The 26,622-nt window shown below is 45.5% G+C and overlaps 1 protein-coding gene across 1 annotated transcript in view; it reads left to right on the plus strand.

Annotated features, from left to right (window-relative positions):
• Positions 1 to 26,622, plus strand: part of nlgn3a (neuroligin 3a) — a gene marked incomplete at its 3' end in the record, with an annotated part of 226,338 nt that overhangs the window by 136,174 nt on the left and 63,542 nt on the right. The window contains 1 exon segment of the mRNA XM_079507939.1: positions 3,798 to 3,983. Within this exon segment, the coding sequence (XP_079364065.1) occupies positions 3,798 to 3,983 (186 nt within the window).

Genomic DNA, 26,622 nt, shown 5'->3' on the forward strand with positions numbered 1-26,622 from the left:
CTCTCTCTCTCTCTCTCTCTCTCTCTCTCTCTCTCATAGCGTTTTCATAGTGCATGGCGCTCAGCATCATGACGGCGGCGCCGGGCAGGTCAATACACCTGATGATGTGTGATCACCTGGGGAGGCTGCGACGCATTGATTTCCCATAAGGGTTCAGATGACATGTGGTCACACGCACACCCTCTATTTTACCAACAACCGCCGTGTGCTGTCCTCTAATACGTCAGGAATTTACCGACGCTGTCCCCGGGCCGGCCTGATTGTTCTGCGGCTGTAAAGAAGGTTGCCTCGAAAACCTTTTATGTTACAGATAACATATAAATATAAATTACGGCGGCCTGCAGGTAATATGCGGGGGGAGGGAAAAACAGAATCGAAAATAGAACTGCGGTGACTCCGGCAGGCTGTGTATTGACAATATAATGCGTGGGGGTGTGTGTGTGTGTGTGTGTGTGTGTGTGTGTGTGTGTGTGTGTGTGTGTGTGTGTGTGTGTGTGTGTGTGGTCAAGAGGTGCACGTATATCCACAAGCGGGCTATTTGGATTCGTTCTGGATCAGAATAGATAATACTGAAGAATCAGAAGGTTTGTACGCCATCTTAATGCTCCCCTAAATATGAATTAATTGAGCGGTAAACAATTTGAGTTAAAGTAAATCTCGTTTTCAAAACCTTTTACGCGAGTAATCTGCAAAAGTACTCCGTATGCAGAAATATCATTTTTATAATCATATTGGATTGTAATGCATTCATGTGTTCATCATTTTAACATTGCACCTGGAAAAGTCGAGGGCTGATTTTAATTAATTGATGTGTTGCTGGGTAGCTTAACAAAAATAATGCTTTTACAATGTCTGTCTGTCTGTCTGTCTGTCTGTCTGTCTGTCAGACAGACAGACAGACAGACAGACAGACAGACAGACAGACAGACAGTAAATGAACTTGCTACTGATGCTTTAATCTTCAGGAGAGAGAGAACGCCGGTACTACAGAGCAATGCTCCTTAAATGATAAAAAAAGATAATTTTGTGACATTTCTTGTTATTTTAAAATGTCACAATGACATTCCTATGCGTCAATAATGACACAAGGGTTTTTGCCCTGGTTTTTGGGTGTCGAATGCAAAGAGATTGCCATTCTCTCTCTCTGGGCCCCCAATGACATGCATGTCAGAAATACACTTCACCAAGGTGTCAACGCAGCTGAAAAACCATCTGGGGATACAGAAATCTATAATTGGGTGTCATCAGCATAACTATATATGAAAATCAATGTTGTGATTTCTGATGACACAGCTGAGTGCTAACACATACAGGTTGAAGAGAATATGGCCCAAGATGGAGCCTTGGGGAATGGCCTACTTCACAAAAAGAGAGAGAGAAAAGAAACATGGTATGCTTTAGAAAATGGCTCCGTGAGCTGTAGTCAATCGGCTAAACATGCCAGACCTCCGATTCCGATAAAGTCCTTTATCCACTTAACGTATCAAAGCCGGGAAAGCATCTGTATTATTTTAGATTTTTCGCTATACATCATCATCCTTTTTAGAATCTGCCTCATGTCTTAAACCCTTACACTGCTCTTTTCCTCTCTATACGATACATCTTTGCCCAAAATCTACTCGTAAACTTGTAGATTTTCACTGAATGTTCGACCCAGAATAGGGAGACTATGGGTTCATTTGACCAATGCAGCGTTGGGCAACACTTTACAGCACCATCAATAGGCGGAATTAATGATAAAGAAGTGGAGTAACAAGCAAAAGTTTAACACATCCTGGCATGTTATTATCCGCACCCCCCATCAAGATTAGCTGTTGTGTTTCTAAACAAGCCCATCCCTTTTGTCTATCAAAAAAATGTCTCACACACACACACACACACACACACACACACACACACACACACACACACACACACACACACACACACACACACACACACACACACACACACACACACACACACACACACACACACACACACACACCCCTGACAGACAGACTATACACTACAGCAAGCTTAAAGTGAGACAAACTGCCGGCAGACTTGTCAGCTGAGGTAGTTTAAATGGATCTAGCAATTAAATAGGCTATTCCTTTCCTGCACAGATACAGATCTTTGTAACAGCCATTCAGCCCCGAAATGCAGTTAGAAGTAATCATCATGCACTGGAAACACTGCTGTTGCAGGGAGGAAGTGTGGGAGTCTGGGTGCGAGGATTTTTAGAAGGTGCCAAGGTGTTTTTTTATAGACGATGCCGAGGTGTTTCAGTAAAATCTGTCAGGAGATGGTGATGAGGCTATTTGTCACATACACGACGACGTCTAGGAGTGATAATACTGCTTGTCAATCAGCGCCTGCCTCGGCCTGCTTTTTGAAATGTCTCTGTCCGTGGTTCTGAAGAGCTCTGGTCTCTGTCAACCGTACTGAAGATCGCTGTCCATGGTGCTGAAGTGGAGTGCCCTGCTTCCAGGTGCACTCTAACATGCAGTGGTACCCACTTTCCTACACCCAGCTTTCCACAAACAGTGAAGACAAAAGTGAGGACGCAAATTGTGATTGGCCAGAATGAGATGATGTATGATGATAAGAGCACCCCTCACTTCACACGGGTGTGATTATTATTCTTTTTTGCCTAAGTAAAGTCAAGAATTCAAGCCTGGAAATTCAAAATGTACTAAATACATTTACTTAAGTACTACGGTATGTACTAAAGTAAAACTTTGAGGTATTTGTACTTTACTTGAGTATTTACAATACTTTTACTTCTACTACACTACATCTCGGATTCAAATATTGTACTATAACGCTACATTTATTTGAAAACTTTAGTTACCACTCTGTAGATTTTGATTATCATCACAAAACATACATTAACCACTTCACTTCAGCCCTATGCTGTATACATTCTGAATTTCTGACCATTTGAAGATAGCCGATCTACAAGCTCACAATGCATCGCCACACATATGATTTTTCATGTTTTTCAAAAGATTTGGGACATTCTGCATAATGATGAGTACTTTCTACTTTTGGTACATTTTGATGCAAATACTTCTGTACAGAGTACTTCTAAATTGCAGTATTGATACTTGTACTTAAGTCAAATATTTGACTCCCGTTAACAGTTCTACTGCGTACTACGCGTTACCCGCATTGAAATCAAATATTCTACGCTGCCGGGATTGTTTTATTACCTTTAGATCATACGTTGAAGTATCTGGGCTTTTGATCGTCAAAAATCCGCGAAGATAGCTTGCGCTTACATTCCATCGCACCAATCGCCATCTTGCTACGCACAATGGAGGGGGGTGTGAGGCTGTTGTAGTCAGACAAAACCCCCGTCCACTTGCATTGGACTCAATTTCCCAGAAGCCCTAGCAGCCCAGCTTAAGTTTCGATTTCCGGTTTCGAGATCATAACATGAAGCTCTCTCCCCCTGCTCCGCGGCAGAGATGGACTTTCTTTTTAATTATTAAAATAGGGCGATTTAGACACATAAAACAAATAGCGGGGATGTCGTATTAAGCAGGGCATATCGTTTGATCAATCAATTTAACGCCCTCAAAGTGTTAATAAGAACCTGCTAGGGCTTTAGGCTTTAACTAGTCCAGGGGTTCCGCGACTCATCGGGGGGTCACCAAATTATTTTGGGGGGTCCCCAGATTATTTTCAAGTTTTGTTTTTTTGGGGTTTTTTTTGCAACTGAATGGCTGGAAAATGGAAATTAAGAGTTTACATAGAACACATAGTACATGCATAAACTTTCCTCAATGGTTTGTGTGTGTGTGTCATAGGGTTTCTGAGTACGGGCGACCAGGCCGCCAAGGGGAACTATGGGCTCCTGGACCAGATCCAGGCCCTGCGCTGGATCAGCGAGAACATCGGCTTCTTCGGAGGAGACTCCAACCGCATCACTGTGTTCGGCTCGGGCATCGGAGCTTCCTGCGTCAGCCTGCTCACCCTCTCCCACCACTCTGAAGGTAAGGAAAACAGCCATGACACCCCATGCGCCTACAGTAGGGTTGCCAACTAACAGCCATGACACACCACCTAGGGCTGCCAACTATCGATGGGTCGTCTTAGCGAGTATTCCAGTGTGATTTTTGTCAAATATATTTTTTTCATAATATCGATCGGTTGATTTCATAATCAATTGGTCTGATGAAGCACTTCTGGATTTACTAGCCGGATTTAATGTATTGTCTCACAAGGATATTGTGTAAAAATAGTTGATTTACAAGCACGCCACCGGGTACAGGTTTAATGATTTGTTGTTGTTGTTGCAGCCCCTACAGCCACCTCAGAGCATTGCTACTGTATTGCATGTGCGTAGCCGATGGAGATAGCCAGTTATTGGATGATTCATGCTATTGTATAGCGTGCCATGCAGGATGATTTAAGAAGCAGGTGTTGCAAATTAAATGGCCATGATTGCCTGCTCCCGTAACTAACTTGAGAGTATCTGCGGGAACTTTTAAGGCTGTGTGTGTGTGTGTGTGTGTGTGTGTGTGTGCGTGCGTGCGTGCGTGCGTGCGTGCGTGCGTGCGTGCGTGCGTGCGTGCGTGCGTGCGTGCGTGCGTGCGTGCGTGCGTGCGTGCGTGTGCATGTGAGTGTGCATGTGCGTGCGTGCGTGTCGCTGTACGTGGCAGTGGCACATATACTGCATTAAGCATTCCATGGCGAACGTTGCTGCATGGGCCAAAAGCTTTTGTTTTGTAAGGATGATAAAAGAGGACATGCTGTACCTGGGGAACATTTTAGTAGCATCCACTGTCATGCTTAATGGAACATATCCCCCCCCCCCCCCCCCCCCCACCCACCCCACACACACACACACACATCATGAGCAATGTTGTTTATCCTCCGGCTAGCCTAATGCCACTCCGTGATGATTTACTGCCCACGATGGCCATGTCCTTAATACTAAATACAGCAATGCGGGTTTAACCTGGACATGCAGCATTCATCCCTCATGCTCATGTCCCTCCTTAACCCATTCAGGCCTGACGTCGAAATTAAAAAAACGTTCGCTCTGAAAGAATATATATTCAAAGATTTGTGCCGCATTTTTACGATTTTTCAAAAATAGCAGACCTACAAGTTCATAGCGCGCCACTCGGTGGCGCGCTATGTGCTTGTAGATCTGCTATTTTTCAATAGCTAAAGTATAACATAATGCTTAGTTAAAACACCAAAAGGGGTTAAAAGCTATAATATGACACACATGCGTCCTCAGGTCTAAATGGGTTAATGCGCGGCGGGCATTAAGAAGACGGAGCCCTGCCGCTCCTGCGTGTGTGTGAGAGCTCTGAGAGGATATGTCTGATGCCCAAACACACGGAGGAGACGGCCATTTGCCGCACGGCTCCCATAAACCATCGTCAGGTTTCCAAACTGCACCCCACGGAGCCAAATGGACACGGCATCATCATTTACTGAGAAGTATTACGGGCGCTCGTATATTCATCCATCCGTTTTAAGGCCGGCAATCCGTTTTTGCCTCTAATTGATAGTGTCGCATACATGGCAGGATATCGGATATTAGGATATGGGGAGGGGGGAGGGGGACTCCTGTTAGATATCCTGCCTGGTTTCTACAATGTTTATGTGGTGCTAATGCTCCAAATGAGGGATATCTACACAGATCCACACTTTTCCACCATATAAACTGTGATTGTTAACGAGCCGCCAACATGTTGATTTGGACGAACATGTTTGGCGTTAAGCAACAGCAGTTGGCATGGCTGGAATTGCATTAAGGGAATCACTCTCGCATTAGAGGGTTAGTCTTGTAGGCGACACTGCAGTCAGGAAACTATTACCAGGGATAATTGTACCCCCCCCCACCCCACCCCCCCCTCGTCTCTAGGCGAACTAGAATCCCCTGGATTCTGGGAATTTTGATTAGGAGACCACCATGCATTTGAAAGAGGTCATTTGAGCTCCTCGGTGTTGATTCCCATTACAGTTCTGTGGATTTGCCAAATGCTGGAGTCCTCCAATTTGCATTAAAGTGTTACTAATTGCCTTGATTTCCTCTGATGACTGATGACTGCGTTTGGATTGATTTCTTTTTTCTTTTTTTTTTAACCCATTCTGGGCGGGAACCCCTTTTGGTGTTTTAAGAGTTACGTTAAACTTTAGCTATTGAAAAATAGCAGATCTACAAGCTCATAGCGCGCCACCGAGTGGCGCGCTATGAACTTGTAGGTCTGCTATTTTTGAAAAATCGTTAAAATGTGCCTCAAATCTTTCCGAAAATTGTCATGATTTAGAAAACATTTCTTTTAAATTTCGACGTCAGGCCTGAATGGGTTAAACACAAATGCCTTTTTTATTCACACTCCATAATGCCACGCTTCACGTAGCATGTTATTATACTGCCAGTGAAACCATCTCGTCTCCCTCCCAGTAAATTGGATATTACCGAAGGGGGTGTTTTTTTCCCCCCTGAATGGAAATGTATGCCCCGCTGATGGGATGTATGCCCCGCTGATGGGATAAAAAAAGATCCCTTGTAAAACTTGCAGCATCCTAGGAAATTGAAACAGGAAGCCTTCTATCACACCGGGACTCTCACTGCGAACATAACCAATGGCAATCTGATTTCAACACACACGGTACTCTCTCTCTCTCCGAGTACAGATTCTGGTAATTATGAAGTTTAGGACTGAAGTGGGCCACAGGCGACCGGAGAGGAAATGTCTCCTTGTTTTTTCTTCCTCCTCCTCTCGCACACCTGCCTTTGCAACCTTGAATCTGCCGCTCCCTCCCCATGCAGTCTCAGCAGCGAGACTTGAAATCTGCTGTTGCTCTGTTGCCAAGACAACACTCTCTAAACAAGGTAGAGAAATCAAAAGTGCCCCGAATCCAATGGAGAGGTGAAGATTGAAGTAAAAATCCATAATCAAATGAATTATAAACCGTGGCGCAGGCACACCTGGTTTCGGGCGGTGTGTAATCATGGATTTCTGTAGCGATTTCCTATCCGTGTAAAGCTGTTGCATCCAAGGAAATCGCCTTTTATTGACTTTCCTACTTTGCACTCCGAATGGAAATCAAGGCAGGAAACAAGAGTGTAAACAATGCAGCTTTTGTTTCGACCAACGTCTCCCGGTTTGACTGTTTCTGATTTGCCTATGAATATAAATGGAACGTCGCTGTGGCACGTACGCACACACAGCAGCAGTGGGAGGGATAGACAGACAAGCAGCGGTGTCACACGGAATGCGGTCTGTTCCAATTCATGGGATTAGATATGATGCAGACGAAAAATGTGCACGCGCGTGCGCGCGGATACTGTATACATTGCCTTTCACCCTGCATGCCGCTCAAGACGCTGGGATAATGAGGTCCAGGTGCAAGATAAGGGAGTCGTCGTCATTGACACACTGTTCCGGAGCTCCCCTGGTGTGTCTGTGTATTTAATGAGTGTACTCGTACTGGCACTGTACACACACTGTCATCATCACCACACACTGCACTGCCTGCAGTCAGTATCTAGACTCTCTCCATCTGACGGAGGCTCCCCTTTCAAGACGCTTTGGTGGCGGAGTGGCAACAACTCTTCACAGAGCTCTAAGATGCTCTGTGGTGGAAAGTAACTATAAGTACATGTATTTAAGTACAATGTTGAGGTATTTGTACTTTACTTGAGTATTTCTAATAGGCAGATATTGTACTTTTACGCCACTACAATTATTTGACAACTTCAGTTACTATAGCTACTTTGTAGATTTTGATTGTGGTATTACAAAACTTACATTGATCACGTCCAGTACACGTTTCGGCGATTTGAAAATAGCTGATCTGCAGACTATTGTCTGTGTTTTCGCATATCACTTCCGGTCTACCCATCGGGGCACTGGCAGCATCATCGCTACCATCACAGTGTCAGCTATGGGCCATGGAATAAACCTTGTTTTGACAAGAAATGCCATCTGGGACAAGGAATTAGAGATAAATGCGATTGAAAGAAACGGATAGAGTGGGTGCGGGTGCGTGCAGCGATCAAGATGGCATGCTCCAGTGTTATTGACCACACCAGCTAGCAAGCCAATGCTAACATTACGACTTGATCGAGCAAAAGCACTATAAAAGACCAATTGCCGTTGATCTAAGCGTGGTATTTAATAATTGCCGATCTACGGTAATGGCAGAAAGCGTATTAAGTTAAAAACAAGAACTGATCAATTATCAGTTAATTACCAGTGGCTGCCTTATATCTCCAGAATTGTGCTATGAAATGTAAATATTTTATAAAAAAAGAAAAAAGCACAACCTCTACACTTTGGCGTCAAGCAGGTGGCGCTGAATGAGTTAACAACTAGATCGAGGTGACTCTGTAACTGACAGGGTAGCCTTAGCCTACTACAAATGGAACCAAAGGACCCTTTTATAACAATAAACTCTGATGGAAATACAAATGGACTGTTTATATTTGTATTTGGTTGTATTTGTGCACTCTCAGGTAGCATATTCTCCAAGCCATTATATGTCGCTCCTCACGCACAGCTGTCGGATGTAGTGTAGTGACATTGGCTTGGCAGGTACAAAGAACATCTTTCATGCATGTGTCAAAATCACAGGGGTCCGCGGATCGCCGGGTCCAACGGGGGTCCCCGCGGAGGAGCGGAGGTCGGCGCGGGGCCCCGCGGTAGCCTGCGTGTAGCCTGGCGCGGCCAGACTCATAGCGAGGATTCTCGCGTCAGTGAATCCTCGCTATGAGTCTGGCCGTGCCAGGCTAGCCTGCGGGCGGTTCCGAATGTGTTACTGTTAAATCAGCGGGTGTGCTCCGGTGTGCTCTGCTTTGCTGCGACCGTTTCGACTATGGCATTAAACGTCTGGTTGCGTCCCCCCCTATGGGTTTCGTAGACAGGCAGCCAATCAGAATTACGCGTCAGTATGACGATATGTCAACTCCCGTGTCGACGTTTCCATGCATGGGTAATCATAGACCAGTGCTTTTCAAGCCACTGGTAAAAAGGTGAGTAGCCAGTAACGAGCCGGCTTGGTGGCAGAGTGACGACAAGGTCTATCTATGCTCCTCCTGAAGCAATAAGCTGAGACCTCCTATGTCATCCCTGCCCCACAGCAAGCCCCCCCCCCCCCTCACCCCCCGCTCTTCCCTGATTGCCTGCTTCTGGCCTGGCCTTGGCGGCGTGTCCGTGTGGGCGTGCCACGGGCCTTCCAGTCTCACAGGTTATCCCATTAAGACCTGGAACGCATCCGTGTCACCTTGTATATAGCTTTTAAACACTTTTAACCATTATTTTAAACTTTATCCGTTGAAAAATCTATAGCTTGTAGATCTGCCATTTCTTTTTTAAATCGTGGCAATGCGGCGCAAATCTTTGAATATATATAATTTCCCGGCGAACGTTTTCAACTCAAATCTTTGCATCTGGAAGGGGGGGGGGGGGGGTCAACTGGAACAACATATTTTGTGATGGAGGTCCGTCCGCGGCCAAATACGTATCATTCTGGGGGGGAGGGGGGGGGGGGTCCCTTGACATGAAAAGGTTTGAGCAACCACTGATTTAGAAATATTTAGAAGACATTTTGTAGAATCTTCATGGTCTCGGGTCTTCATGGGTTATATCCATCAAAGTAGCCCTCCCGTCCGCCCGGGCAGGTATACGTCTGTGGCGTGGGCAGGATCTGAGAGAGCGCCTGGCCCCGTGCTCTGCCCCCTCTCCATCTAATCTCACCCTGCTGCATATCCATCTGTCTGCTGCCTTCACAGACCAACAAGACTCTCGTCTCTCTCTCTCTCTCCCACCCTCCTCTCTCTCTCTCTCTGTCCCTCATAACCCCTCTGCAGCGTGCAGTGTGCTGTGCTGCTGTTAATAAAATGGCCGACTTGTCTGCTGGGTGACGGCAGCAAGTCATCTATAGCGGCACATCCAAGACTTTGAAAAGCAGAATGGTCATTAGAGCGTATAGTCTCTCCCAGCAGCACATCCGGCCTATTAACTGGGTTTCAACAGTTGTGTGAGGGAACATCTCTCTCTCTCTCTCTCTGGCTTCAAATGGGTAATGGCCAAAGAAGGTCAGAAGCGAGGACATTAGACAACCGTGCATATAATCATCTATCTGGCATCGCCCATGCAGGCACTAACTTCAGATCTGCATTGCTTTTCACTCTCCTAATAATCGTTATAACGTGAAACAAAGAGAAAGGTCTTTGAATATTAAAGAAACCGATAAGGCCATGGCACTTCTCTTTATGTTGTCAGTTTACTGTCTGTTTGCCTATACGGGGCGCCCTATATGGGGCGGCGGTGGCTCAAGAGTAGAGTGGCTGGATGGTAACCGCAAGGTTGCCAGTTCAAACCCGGGCTCCCCCAGAGTTAGTGTCGAAGTGTCCTTGAGCAAGACACTGAACCCCTAATTGCTCCTGATGTGCTGGTTGGTGCCTTGCATGGTTTCTGCCGGCATCGGTGTATGAATGTGTGTCTGTGAATGGTTGAATGTAATGCACAATCTATGTAAAGCGCCTTGGATAAAGGCCCTATATGTAAATGCACCAATTACCATTTATACACTATATACAGTACGTGGTGTTTGTCTTGGCACGGTTGGTGCATTACAGTGAATAGTGACAGTATAAAAATATATTTACACAGTTAAGTTCTCCAAAAATATACAGCTACAGTACAGCATAGCCAAATATAGTAAGGCAGAGTAAACAAACCCCAGAGAAAAGCACCGCACGCAAACACCTTGGCAGCTATTGTGTGCATGTCAGATACAGTGCGTGTGTGTGTGTGTGTGTGTGTGTGTGTGTGTGTGTGTGTGTGTGTGTGTGTGTGCGCTACAGCATATTCATATACTATGTTTGCATATGTGTTCTGCATACAGTTTGTTTGCTAGTGTCAGTCACTATGGGGGTGCGTGTGTGTGTGTGTGTGTGTGTGTGTGTGTGTGTGTGTGTGTGTGTGTGTGTGTGTGTGTGTACACGCGTGCGTGCACGCACATACGCACACACGCGCGTGTATGCACGCGCGCGTGTACGCACACACGCACGTGTACGCACACACGCACACACACACACACACACACACACACACACACACACACACACACACACACACACACACACACACACACACACACACACACACACACACACACACACACACACACACACGTGGGAAGAGCTAGTCGGGGAGGCTGTGAAGGTCGTTTGGTTTCTTTCTCTTTTTTCCGCTCTCTCTCTCCCTCTCTTCCTGTAAGTAATCAAGCTAAAAGCTCTCCTTCTGAGGAAGTGCCCTCCTTTTAATGGAACGGCTCGGACATTAAAGACAGCCACTGTGGAAGATCCCTCATGCTCATGTCAGCTTTCATTTTTATTAAGACTTCTGGGTTATTGAGGACCGTAAATGTGCATGCTAAATGCCTGGGTTTTATTACAGAAAAAGCAATGAGGAACCCGAGGCTGTTGTAATGCGAGGCACTCGCTGCCTCGCAAAAACACAAGACACCCCGAGCACAATGGAGGGCAATCTGACAAAGCCCTGTCGGTTTTGAACCTGCGCTAACCATTTTAAGCCCTGTGTACCGCATCGCTGCTGTATTTTAGCAATTTTTTAACAAAATATCAAAATCTGGGACACCGGGGTTTATCACATGAACTATCACATGAACTATCACATGAACTATTAAAAATGTTTACAGAGGCTGCCTGGGACCCGGAAATGGTTCTTCACGTTCTTCTTTCTGGGAGCGGTGTTTATCACACCGCCAGAGCTGGTACAGATGTGCCATTAGAAAACATGGATTTTCAGAAAACCTTCAGGAAAAGATCCTAGTCGACGACCGTGGGAAGGATCCTGGTCAGTATTCAAGTGGTCAAAGATGTTTTTTCAATGGCAGTGCAGGGAATGAGGACGTCAAAAGAGCTCACGGCCACTGAATAAGAAGAAGAAAGTGGAGGCATTATTACTGTTTGGCAAAAACGCAATGTACAAATCAGACCTCACGGCCTTGGGCGGCACAATGCTTGATGTCCTGCCCCCGGCTTGACTGATGACGCATGCCGTCTTAGAAAAGGATGTGATTTCAGTATAGTGCGAGTGGATGTACACAGTAGTGCCTTTTCTAAAGTATAGTGGAAGTTTGTTCCACGCCATCGGCCAGTATTAACGGCCCCTATTCCAGCCCAAACATTCTACCAAAATAGCAGTAGGGTTGGGACCCGGAAATGGTTCTTCACGTTCTTCTTCTTTCTGGGAGCGATGTTTATCACACCGTCAGAGCTGGTACAGATGTGCCATTTGAGAACTTCACATGTCCTGCCATTGGCAATAGGCTCTATGCACACATGCCATTTTGGAAAGAACTTGGGCCCCTTCCCTACTTCCTTCACAGGTGTTACCACTGATACGAATGAAGGCTCTGTTCCATTCTGGTAAAACAGAGTCAGGGTGCTGCTTTTGTGCATGTTGGCTCTCTGGAAACACTCTGCACACCAGTGGGTTTCACAGTGTCCTTGAGTGGGTTCCAAATTGCCCCGTACGGGTGTGTAACTCTGAGAGTGTACAAATGGAACCAAATGCCATTTCTACAGTTGTGGGGGTTATGGGGGTCTACAGTTATAGGAGTCACACAAAATCGAACAGAGCCTTAATTAGTATCATCGGTATTCGGTAACACCTGTGAAGGAAGTAGGGAAGCAGCTCGGAAGTAGGCAGCTAAGATTTATTCTGTCTGCATATAGCCCATTCAGTGCATTGTCAGAAACAGAACATTTTCCAATGTGTTATATGTGACAAAATTTGACTGAGGGACTGCCATCGGATTTTTTTGAAATTCCATTTCTTCATGTCATATGAAAGCAGAGAATCATAGCTTCAAATAGAGATATTGGTTGTTCAGTTTGACCCACCAGTTTTGGTGATATTGTAGCCTCGGCCGGGAGGCGAACCCGGGTTCGCCTCCCGGCTGAGGCGACATTGGTGACAGCGGTGGGATGGGTAACCTCTACAAGTATGTTCCCGGGCGGCACAGACCTTAACCTAGGTAGTCGACAGCTGCGTCAGTCTCCCTGGGCCGGAGGTCCCCCCAGTCAGTCGAGCCTAACTCCTGGCTGGCGCGCGTGGACGCGCTTCCAGGTGGGGGGGACGACTGTAGGCAAGTGTAGCCTCGGCCGGGAGGCGAACCCAGGTTCCCCATTACAAAGGCACAGTACGTTACCAGTCGACTAAAGAGCTATGGCCCGATAGGCAAGTAGTAACGCAGCACCGTATAGCCTACAATATGGCTTATAGAGTAATGTCTTGCAGAAAACAGCAAGTTGAGAAAACAGGCTTGAAAGGTTCACTTCTGTGGTCTCTAACATTACACCTAGCTACATGTTTAAGCATTTATTTCATATTTACATGTCGATTTCAGCTCTGATATTTATTTCAGACATGCTCTAGTATGTTAATGTGCTATTAACTCATTTTGTATATAAAATTAATAATTTCGGTTCTCCTCTGTTGAAAAGCTGGAGGTTGTACGATGGCAGGCTCTCAGTCAAATCTGGTCACATATGTTCATTCTATTCAGATTCCCTGTATAGAATGAGTTCCTCTGCTGGACACTTCTTTTCAGTAGCAAAGCAGTAGAATTAGCAAGGCTAATCAGTGAATAAAACCTGCCGGGAAAACCTTTTCAGAAAACCTTCAGGAAAAGATCCTAGTAATACTGATGAACGTGGGAAGGATCCCGGTCAGTATTCAAGTGGTTAAAGATGTTTTTTCAATGGCAGTGCAGGGAATGAGGACGTCAAAAGAGCTCACGGCCACTGAATAAGAAGAAGAAAGTGGAGGCATTATTACTGTTTGGCAAAAACACACAATGTACAAATCAGACCTCACGGCCTCGGGCGGCACAATGCTTGATTTCCTGCCCCCGGCTTGACTGATGACGCATGCCGTCTTAGAAAAGGATGTGATTTCAGTATAGTGCGAGCGGATGTACACAGTAGTGCCTTTTCTAAAGTTGATTGGGTGAGAAACGGCATCCGACCGTGTAATGTCATTATTGCCACAATCAGTGTCCCTCATAGCAGGCCACACGTGGCTGAAGTACTGTCAACTGTATGGTTCTAAACCTGTGGCCCGGGGCCCACTGGGTGGACGCAAGGGTATTGCAAGTGGGTCCCCAAATAATTGGCTAAACACTATGGGCTCTATTTTCGTCCATGCTAAACCCCTTATCCCTAAACTAGATTGTAGCCAATCTACATCGACACGTTGTGAGCTTGTAGATTGGCTAATGTTTTTCAAAATAGTAAAAAAAAAAAAAGGAAACATAGTTTAGGGATAAGGGGTTTAGCATGGACCAAAATAGAGCCCTATGGGCCTTAATTTCGCCAGTGCCGTATACCCGCTGCCATTAGCCGGTGCCCGCAAATTACGGGCAGGGCAGCTTGCACTGTCCCTAAATGGTATTTTGGGGTCGCACTACATGCTATATCCATTATACCGACTCCGTTATTTGTGCCTGGAGGTGTGGCCGTGGGCGCGTTGGCACGCTTTCCCCCCAAATTGCTATTTTGGCCACACACATTTGGGAAAGAGCATAGCGATTTCTAAAAGCACCCATAAGCTGTAATGCCAAATTCGTTTGGTAGAGTGCTTTTCTAACGCTACTCAAAGACACTTTAGCCTACATGTGTGGAGGCCAGGGGATGTTATATGGACAATGAACCTCTTGTAATTTACATTCGAGCCGGGACAAAAATGTGCGCCAGAAAATCACCACCTTCAATGTGATTGCATTCTTTTACTTACTTTAATTTTGCCAATAGTACCCCTCCCCCTTAGCCTGGCTAATAAGCCAGACCGAATCAGCCGTTGGCAAAAAAAATTGCCTGCCGGCGGATTACGGTCTAGAGAGGCTCAATTGTACGCCCATTTCCTACACCAGAGAACTGGTGTGGCCAATCGGGACACGGTATGCAATATGGGCGGGCTTTGGTACAGTGACGTTCAATGCTTGAGACCTTTGACTGACAGTAGCTCTGACCAATTGCGTCAAAGACAAAATGTTTGAACCCGCCCCCCGGGAAACAAGATCCATACACAGCATCTCCAGACTCAAATACCACACGACAGTGTGATTTGAGTCTGGCTTATTAGCCAGGCTACCTCCCCCTAGCAAGTACCCCCCTCCCCCTAGCATCGCGCCTGCTTCTGTTTCTGAAAGCCGCCATTATACTCCCTCCCTCCGTCTAAATAGTCTATTTCTCTTCAGAAGCGAGATTCCCAGAACGCCCGCGCTCTGTTCAATCACCGTAGATGACGCCTAGATTCAGAATCAGGAACTGGACTCCTGTGTTTCCTTATTCCGATTGGCTACGGCCGATCACGTGACACGCGCGTCAACACAGTGCATGGCATGTTGGGTTACAGGCGCATGATGGGAAGCCGGGTTATTATTATTATTGTTAAGATTATTAATATTATTTGTATTTAAGCTAGATGTGAGCGTGCCGAAGGCGTGTGAACTGCTATTTATAAGTGTAGCGACAATGAAAACTAAACATTCTTATCAGTTTCACTAATATTTTTGAATTTCTCTGACCGAAAGTGAAACGCTTCCTTTCCTAGGACCCACACTCTGCTGACCATTCGGAAGTCAAGTGTTTACTGTGGTTTGACTTGACACAGACTGGCTTGACGAACATGCCAAGTCAAAGTTCAACAAAACGAGCGTTAATCTGACGAATGGACATAATCAGTCAAGCTTTTCATACGGAAGGCTTTAGGCAGCATGCTACATTAAGGACATTTCAGAAGGCTTTAGGCAGCATGCTACATTAAGGACATTTCAGAAGGCTTTAGGCAGCATGCTACATTAAGGACATTTCAGAAGGCTTTAGGCAGCATGCTACATTAAGGACATTTCAGAAGGCTTTAGGCAGCATGCTACATTAAGGACATTTCAGAAGGCTTTAGGCAGCATGCTACATTAAGGACATTTCAGAAGGCTTTAGGCAGCATGCTACATTAAGGACATTTCAGAAGGCTTTAGGCAGCATGCTACATTAAGGACATTTCAGAAGGCTTTAGGCAGCATGCTACATTAAGGACATTTCAGAAGGCTTTAGGCAGCATGCTACATTAAGGACATTTCAGAAGGCTTTAGGCAGCATGCTACATTAAGGACATTTCAGAAGGCTTTAGGCAGCATGCTACATTAAGGCATTTCAGAAGGCTTTAGGCAGCATGCTACATTAAGGACATTTCAGAAGGCTTTAGGCAGCATGCTACATTAAGGACATTTCAGAAGGCTTTAGGCAGCATGCTACATTAAGGACATTTCAGAAGGCTTTAGGCAGCATGCTACATTAAGGACATTTCAGAAGGCTTTAGGCAGCATGCTACATTAAGGCATTTCAGAAGGCTTTAGGCAGCATGCTACATTAAGGACATTTCAGAAGGCTTTAGGCAGCATGCTACATTAAGGACATTTCAGAAGGCTTTAGGCAGCATGCTACATTAAGGACATTTCAGAAGGCTTTAGGCAGCATGCTACATTAAGGCATTTCAGAAGGCTTTAGGCAGCATGCTACATTAAGGACATTTCAGACGACGCTGAGTAATTTATTTCAATGAAAGGCGAGTGCAGATCTAAATCTATTTATTGAAATTCACTGAAAATGTCCTGGCACAGGATGCAATCCTCTACGCCAGACTCAACAACACCATATCAATATTTCAGTAAAATTGCGACCCACCATTAAAATGTGAATATTCGTATTCGTTGGGATGGAGCATTACACCATTGAAAACACTGACCTTTATTGCGCACATTTTATTTATTTTGTATTTATTGTTTTTAGAACACGCCATCCTAACTACAGTTGGATAATGGTATTATTACTGATTGTTCTAATAATCCCATTGGCGCTGTGTGACATTTAGTGATGCGATGGCATTCAGAGTGGGTCCTCTCCTTTGACACACAGACGTACTTATCGACAGTGGTGGAAAGTAACTAAGTACATTTACTGTACTTAAGTACACTTTTGAGGTATTTGTACTTTACACAAGTATTTCCAATTTCCAATGCTTTTACTTCTACTCCACTAAATCTAAGATCCAAATATTGTACTTTTTACTCCACTACATTTATTTGAAAACTTGTTTTTTTAATTATTATTACAAAACATACATTAACCACTCTTTATACATTCCGGCCATTTGAAAATAGCCGATCTACAAGCTCATCACAATGCGTCGCGTTGTGAGCTTGTAAATCGGCTATTTTCAAAAGATTTGAAATGTGAAAACTTGAAATGGGACATTCTGCACAATGAGTATACTTTTACTTTTGGTAGCTACTTTAAGTACATTTTGATGCTAATACGTTTGCACTTTTACTCAAGTACATTTTGATTGATACTATTACTTAAGTAAAACGTCTTAGTACTTTTCCCACCACTGCTTATGGTCAGTGTTTTTTTGTTTTTTTGACCCACCCATCAATCCCAAAATGTCTGCCGTGCCTCTCCTGGCGTGTCTTTAACTCCCGGACATGAAGAGGAGGAGTAGTAAGACTGACAACACCGTTTATTAGGCCTTGAATCAATCTGCCTCTGTCAATCACTCTGATACCATCATCGTTACAGGTCTGGAAGCAACCGTGTTGCCAGAAGCCGCTCACCTCTGCTCTGACAATCATTTATCATAATATATACCTTACATATATAACTGTATATTATGCAGAAGCCGTGGGGGGAAGACTAGCAGATACTACAGCACGGCTCCTAGGATGCCGTTAGCCTCCAGCATGTGTGGCACACATTCGCTCCCCCTGCAGCATATTGACATACCGGCTAACCCTAATAAAGGCGGGCTCTTTAAACATTGCCCCATTTCACAGAGTGGAGAAGGAGGACAGGAGGCCACGTGGATGAAGGCTGTGCGAGCGTACAGTACATTACTGCCTCAACTGTAATGTTACGTCTGGCTTTGACCTTTGAAAATGACACACGTGTACGCGTGTGTGTGTTCGCGCGAGCGCGTGCGAGTTGTGTGTATCCTCGCCGCAGCGAGCGAGTCCCAGGGGAATCCCTCTCCTCATAGCCTGAAGGCTTCGCACTCTCACTCCATAATGTCACAGTACTCAGCGTTCGCCATACAGAAATCGAGATGCATATCTATCTGCAGCAGCAGCCGGCGTCAATTGCATTTCATTGAGTTCAGGCTTCTGGCCTCGGCATCACACGTCCATCCATCGTCTGTGAAGCACACACATCAAATAAAGCCCCATAGCATTGCTAGTCTGAATGCACATCGGAGGCCCGAGGAGGCGATAGCCGTGGTACACAGCAGCCCCAGGGTTGTTATTTATACAAGGGTGCAGCCGGCATTGTTGTGCAAATGGTCCGTGATGGAGAAAGACCGGGGACAATTGTGGGAACTGAATAGCCCCCATTTCTGAGGTGTCAAAGGCATTCAGCCACTCGACACTGTAAACTTACCTGCCGCGTTTGAGGGTAACAGAATGTCTGCATCTCGAGGTTTGATGTGGTTGTTTGCTGGAGGGTGTCTGAGCGTTTCTCTGGGTGTCAAAGCAGTCTATGAGCGATGAGAGAATGGGGACCGCTGCTCGTCAGGTGCTATATTCTTCCACCTCGATTGACAACAGCGATAATTAAACCAGGGGGTGGGGGGGTGGGCGGAACTGAACAACAATGCTCCTATATAGTGTATTTACGCTGACTAGTTACTTTGTTACCTGCCATATACTGTAGCGCCTATTGTACAGGGAAAAAGAGAAAACCACTTTTCACAAGTGGCCAATATTTGCATATAGTACTGTATATTCGTATGTCATTAACTGTTCTGATGAATGGAAAATGGAGGATCCCATATTGTAAACAAGCCATTGTGCTATTCTGGGTATCTCAATCCTCTTAGCAGACCTTGTGCTTTCCTCGAACTGTGCTTACTCTAACAAACTGTTAATAACATTTTCAATCAATCAATCAATCTCCTCTCTTTGAATAGCCTTCCCTCGGACCAGTGCCGGCCCCAGATTTCCCGGAGCCCCCATAACCGCATGATATCGCTTCTCTCCAGGACTATGTCATTTGCTAACAGCAACCAGCATGTATAGCAAGACAGTGTGCTTTACTTCCCAACTGTCAATACCAGTCCACTACATTCAATACTGCCTTAGTCCAGAATTGGATGCATGATATGATATTGGTCGTCATATCGATAATTACTTTTTATCTTTATGTGTTAAATGTGTTATCAGTATTGGAACATCCTCATATCAGTTTAGTTGGGGGTGAAAGCCTTACCTACAAGTGGCAATGTCTTCCATGTGGAATTATTTCAATGGCTCCCGAAAGTGACAGTTGCAAATGACCCGTGAGTCTTGCTAGGAGGGAGCAAGACAATTATTGTTTAATACCGATCGTAATAAGCCATCTGCAGATCTGACATCTCGAATTATAGCATTCCTCTGCAGATGCATGGTGCGGAGGTGCAAATTTGCGGAAACGCGTTAGCCTTCATATTCCACAGAGAATTATCGTAAAAAGCAATACATATTGCAATCACAGACCTGACAACCTTTCTCTTTGAACGCCACTCTCACCTCCACAGAATCGCATATAAACATACAAACAGCTTTTTATTCGGAGCAATATTGTGTGTGCGTGTATTGTTTTCATATAGCAGTGGGTTTCAACCCTTTTCATATCAAGGTCCATTACATATTCAGCATTTGAGCCACTGACCACCATTTGATGACATTTAACCTCTCAGACCCAAAACTAAAGAATATTTTGTTATCATTGGATAAGATGTTGTCCACAATTCCATTCTGTATTGACGTTGGTATACCATAGGAGAGATAAAAGGCAAATGTTGATCAAAATAACAATTCTTCTACACTTCTTGACTTCTTGAAAATTAAGTAATGCAGATTTGGTTACCGACTCTCCATCATTTAGTTGGGGACCACCTGGAAGCCCCTCAAGGACCACTGGTAGTCCCCGGACCACTGGTGGAAAACCACTGTCATATACAGTAGCATAGGCGTCTCCTTTTTTCCTATTACATTATTGTTATCACTGTTACTATGCAGCTACAATATCCGAGAAGCTGATTTGTTTTGACGTACACGTAATTAAGAATCTTGAACTGGTGGAAGCGTTGTATAGCAATATGCAATAGGATTATCAGTATCGTGATCAGTCGAAATGTATTTACAGTAGCGTTGGCTTTATCAGTATCGGTCGATATGACATGGAAATAATTGCGTATTAGCACATATTTCAATCAATGTTGTGCATCACCAGCTGTAACTAGATCTTGACTGAGAGATGAGCTAATCGTTGTTTTTGTGTGAACTGGTCCTGCTGCAAAATCGCAGTTGATCTATTCCACGCTGCAGTTTACAAACACTGTTGCCGGTCGGCATTTATCAAATGTAATAAATGTGACCGTTTCTGACCATGGCTAAGTCATTGATTTTTTTTAATTTTCGTTTTTTTCATGTCACGTGAAAGAAGGGAATCATAACTTCAAATTGACATATTGGTTGTTTCGTTTGACCCACCAGTTTTAGAAAAAGGAAAAAACAGTTTTTCTCCTCTCCTGAACATTAGTCTTGCCGCCATGACTGTCTCTGTATCAAAAAGAGTCACAAATAGTCGTATTACACACAGAACACAGTGGCTGGCAAGCGAGACACAGACCAAAGAGAGATTCACTAGTATGAGCTATAGCACATCAATTTAGCCTTCCTGTTATTCGCTGACATCACATTCAGAGAGAACACTATCAGTTCACCTGATTACTGTTCCTGCAATTCACTCTCATGTTGTTTTTCCTCTCTGTTCTCTCTTCATGAGCAGAAGGATAGTTTCGCTTCATCCTCCCGTCGAAGTTGTAAACATTTAACATCGGCTTTGAAAGCGACTGCTCCGGCCCTAACACATGTTTACTCTGTTTATTGGGTCAGCCCTTCCTTTGACTTTGGAGAGCAGAACACATTTTGCTTTGCTTTTGCAAAACAAATGCCGTTTTCGAACTTTGCAACTTTGAAAGAAGAAATTGTAAATCATCTAATTGAAGCAGTGAATAGTTGGTTGTTTTTTGAGGGGCGCTAGCCTCTCCAATGGCTGGCTTCACACAACTGTGATTTGTTTATCTATTTTTTTGCCACTCACTATTGTTAAATGGAAAAAGGATAAATGATGCCCAAGCTACGGTATTGGAAGTATAATACAGATGGGGGGACTGGAGGAGGTGAAAAGCAGGAACGAAGGCCCCACAAGGCAAAACAAAACAAAAGGGACGGTGGCAAGGGGACTATATACCGCAAGGATGGATGGGTAGTTGGATAAGCTTCCAGAAAATAATATCCAGCCGGGGTGTCCGTCAGAGGTAACCAGCCCCACCTCTCCCCTGGCGGCACCAAGAGTGGAGGAATGAAGAATTGACGAATGGCTTGACGACAGCAAAGGCAGTTCATTCAAAGAGTACAGCCATCAGTCTGTCTCTAGCGTGCAGCAGCAGCAGCAGCCAGTTGAGTCCATAAAGCGTGAAGCTCTGGGTTTAAGAGAACAGAGCAACAGATCACAGAGCGAGAGAGATAGAGGGAGGGAGGGAAAGCGAGAGGCCTTGTTTATACTTTGTCGCGCGACGGTGACATGCGCCAAAAATAGCCAATCCACAAGGTCATAACTCGCCGCAGATGCGACACGTTGTGAGCTTGTGGATCGGCTATTTTCGGCATGTGGTACTTAGTACGACAGAGCATAAACTTGGCAAGGGAGAGAGAGAGACTGATAGAGAGAGACAGGGAATAATTGACTGTTCTTTTAGTGCCATACTTTCATTGCCCACAGTAATAGCTCAGAGAGTTGCATATACAGTAATACCTGTAGTTACAGTACAAACACACACACACAGCTGTATGAATGGGCCTCGCCCGCTCCAGTGACATGCGCTGCACGGGAGCTGTCTCAGCGCTATTTCCCGGAGACAAAACAATAAGAGACACATCTGGTGATGTATCGCCGAGATTACCGTTGCAATCTAATCGCGCTTGATGAACGACGCGACTACGGAATGTGTCATCCGGACGATGGCCCAGAATCCCCGACGTATAGGAGACCGCCACTCATTAGTTCAGGTAGATGCACGTCGATGAATCATTCTTTATAAATCATTGTCGAGGAGGGCCCATTCATACACGTCCTATAACCACGGTTGACAGTGACAGTGGTGATGGAGGGAACGGCCGCGACTGCAGCTCCCGTGTGCACACAAACCGCCTGCCTGCACCCCCCCTGTGTTCCATAATGCAATTAGCCTGGCAATCAATTAAGCCAATCACCGCATCATATTGCTCCCAGACCGTCTTGTCTGTTTCCTCCCCCTGATTGGACAAAAAATATTTTGTGGCGCAGTCTGTCTGCCTGTCCGTCCGTCCGTCCGTCCGTCTGGCTGGCTGGCTGCCTGCATTGAATCCAATGCACTCCTCCGCGGTACTTTTTGTAGCTTCCATCCCGCTTTCCCCTCAGTTATTTTCCCAAAACCCCTTGCTTCCCCCCCTCCCGAACCCCCCCCCTCTCTCTCTCTCTGGCACTAGAGTAAAGCATCCATTATGGAGGGATGCAAGGGTGTCTGTGTGAGAGAGGGCGACTTGGCACACATCCTGCCCCACCTGCAGAGGAAGCGCTGACAGCTGAGAGCACTGGGGGCTTCATCTCTCCTCCTCATCTCTCCTCCTCCTCCTCCTCATCCTCCCATATCCACGTCTCTGCTGACCTCCCCTCCCTCTCACACCTTCCCCTTCCCCCTCCCGCTCTCTCTCTCTCCCACTTTCTCCCCCTCTCTCTCCCTCTCTCTCCCTCTCTCTCTCGCCCGTTATGCCCCGTTGTTCCACTGTGGATTGGCCCAATTTCCATCCAAGCTCCGTTTCCCCGACCTCCTCTCTCCGTCCACCTCTCGGGTCGTTGTTGTTTTTGTTGCATCTTATTCTGGTTTCTATCATTCCGTCAGCCCATCCGGGGGCCTGTCACTGCTTCATCCTATATGCACACGTTTGTTCTTCTTTGCTTCACATCAGGCCTTGAAAGCAGACCGTTCCCCCCCCGCCCCCACCCCCCCTTCTCTTTCCCTTCGTCGTCAATGAATCGTTTGTTCGTGTAGGATCAAGAGAAGAGATTAACTCTGAGACAAAAAAGGAAAAAATCCAGTAAGGAAAACTTTGAATTCTTCTACAGTATATTTCACTATATTCTATATCATTGTTCTATGTCCAACTAAAGGGTAATCCCAAGAGAAGGAACTGATTGAATATTTATGTTAAGATTTATGTTCGAGAAATCTCTACTAGAGGCCCCTGGTGGCCATGCTGCTCCGTACCTAGACCAAAGTGTTTGTGTTTTGAACTGACCAGTGTTGCATTGGTCATTGCACGCAGTACCACGCCGGCTCAGGAGCACACATGCACACACATGCATCGATCAAAAACAACATTAAAGGGGAATACCACTCATTTTCAACATTTTACTATGTCATTAAGGGATAGGCGTCATAAGGCGTCATGTGGCATGAAGTGAGTTAATATACCTTAGAGTTGTGTGGAAATAATAAAAAAGTCCCCCCCATTCTGTGTTGCCTAAAACTGGAGGTCTGGAACAGCTGTAGTGTAGCCATGCTTTAGGAGGGGGGCGATCGCCTGGGAGCAGCAGCAAAACATTAGCTTAGCTTGTTTTCATGCTTTCTAAGCTCCTAAACCTCGTAGTTTGTCGCATTTTAAGCAGAAAACATAGCGTCCCCCAAAAGATAAAACCACCAATGTAACACTGAAACTGACTGACATGGCCGTCTTCAAAACCCTTGTCGTCTCGCAACTGGGGATTAAAAATGTGGAAAGAAACTAAAATGTAAAGCTATTGGTGCCAGAATTAGGGTAGGGTATAATGCATGTTCTCTGAATGGCAGCAGCGCATGCTTTACAGTGAAATAGCATAAAGGACCATAATTAAGTAGACCTCTGTTGTGATCATAATAGCTACCCTCTAGTGAGGTGGTGGCTGGTCATTCAGTTGAATTAACCTTCTGTACGAAAGCACTAGACCCTGAGAACAAAACGACACTATATCACTGAATGTTCTGAAGTTTGTTGACACAAAGAGAATATATACACATTTGTACAGGTCACATGCAAGCGGCCGGAGGATATGAGTCATACTGTATCTGATATAGAGCCCCAAATTAGCCGAAAGAAGAAGAAGGAGCTATAATAAGTTAGGCCTTACAAGTCCCATGCAGGCTCCATTTGTACAGATTTCAGAGTTGGATTAACACTGACTCACTGAGGGTTGTAATGCTTAGACAAGGCAGTACAAGAACAGACAGACTCTATGCTGGGCATATACAGTTGTGTGATAAAGACAAAAGTACATACGCAAGCACATTATCGATGATTACACAGCTTACTGTAAGTATAGTTCTAAAATGATGTGCAGAGATAGTGGGACGGGTCAAACCTCAAAAATATCCCCCGGAGAGCACAGAGGCATTTGGGACCGAAATGTTGAACGGATGGGCCAGCCAACGACAGTGGCTCAGGGGTACAGTGGCCGGTAGAGCAGCCGGTTGGGAACCACAAGGTTCCCAGTTCGATCCCAGGCTCCCCCAGAGTTAGTGTCGAAGTGTCCTTGAGCAAGACATTAGTCTGAGTTGCTCTCGATGTGCAGGTTGGTGCCTTGCATGGTTTTCTCCTTCCATCAGTGTATGAATATGTGTGTGTGAACTGTGAATGGGTCAATGCACAATCGGTAAAGAGCGCTATAAAAAAGCGCTATATACTGAAAATGCACCATTTACCAACCAACCAACCAACCAATATCCTCTAATTTGAGCCAACACATTTGTTCATTAAGCATTCCGTGCTGGCTGAGAGGCTCTGCCATGTTGAATGGTGTTAAACGAGCCATAATTGCTCGACCTTTGGCCATGGGAGATGGTCATGAGCTGACCGACCGGCCGCACGCTCTGGGCGAGCACAGTGTTTGCTTGTTGCTCTTGACAGCCTGCCTCTGCGGCACGCAAGGTCACTCCTTTGGTGTTCATACATCTGTTCAACGGCGCTTGAAGAAGACCACGGTCTGCTGTTGTGTAAATAACAGCAGGGTGGATGGTTCAGAACTACTGTGGTTGCGTGAGAGCACTGCTTTATTCCTCTGGCACTTTTACAGGTTTGCATTAAGTGTGAATTATAATAAACATGTAGGGCAAAGGGAACGGACGGTGCCTGCTTGATGTTTACAACTCGTTTGAATAAAGCACTGAAAACACGACGATATACAATCCCACATCAAACTATGTTGATGAGGAGGTCATGCATGATCTCCTAAGCGCCACACGAAGGGTGGCTGACGCTTGCTCGTTGTTTTGTTTTCTGGTGAGAGTGTGCGGATATAGCCGTGTATCGACAGTCTGCTTGTAACTATCTGAGCTCACAGACAGGATAAAGAATCATTCAGAGAGAAAAGAGAGGGCTTGTTTTCTTTATCACCGCGTGATAAGGCGCCGAGCACAGGAAACAAATAAGTCCAATTACCGTGCTGCAGGAATGGAGTGGGTGGTTCGCTGGGCAAGCGCCTATAACTGTGTGATAGAGAGAATAATGTAGGATGCATGTGTTAGACCCCAAACATGCCATCTGGATCGCTATCAACGACTGTGTGCTGTGCTGTGCGTGCGTGCGTGCGTGCGTGCGTGCGTGCGTGCGTGCGTGCGTGCGTGCGTGCGTGCGTGCGTGCGTGCGTGCGTGCGTGCGTGCGTGCGCATGCCTTGTACACACGATGTGTGTATGTGTGCCCAAACGCCTTACAGTATACCCTGCCTACTAAAGACACTCAATTCTGGGCAGCGTGAATGCATTAGCCTTAGCTGTGAAATTTGCATAGTCTGAGCACAATGAAATCCCCAATGAGTGGAACTTCAGCAAACATGCTGACGAGCCGAAAGCTCTACTATAAAGGGCTAACGCTGTGCAGCCTGACAAAAAAAAGAAAAGACTAAATCTTTAGCTCTCAAGCCTGCGAGGCTGCAATAGATTTTTAGCTTAGAGGGGTAACATAAGCTATAGATCCTTTTCAATGGTAAGAGAGAGTGACTCACCAAATCGAATACCTCTGCGAAGAACAATATTGCCAGTGTGGTATTTCACCACTTTAAAAGAGCTTTTACTTTCCCCTGTATAAGGAAGTGGAAGTTACAGCGGCCTGCATGCTCGGTTAATACCGGCCTATAGAGGCTGTCCCACGTGGTTGACCACAGGCGTCACAGTTCTACACTCTGTGGAACTGATGGGATGCTGTTTATGTTACCAATGAAGATATGCCCGGCTTGAAAGCACCTCATTTGGAAGAATGACAGCGTGACGACGTCACATCACGGTCTCTCATCACCTTATATAAACCGTCAAACCACAAAGTGAATCGCAGTAGAGAGAACTCATAAGTTGGAATCACATTACCAGAGATAAATTAACCTCATGATACCATCCACAGCCGAGACTCACTGCCGCAGGGTAATAATAATAAATATAGCTGCAGCTATAAGACGGGGTCAAGCA

Source organism: Electrona antarctica (assembly GCF_951216825.1).
Source record: "Electrona antarctica genome assembly, chromosome: 1".
NCBI classification, from domain to species: domain Eukaryota; kingdom Metazoa; phylum Chordata; class Actinopteri; order Myctophiformes; family Myctophidae; genus Electrona; species Electrona antarctica.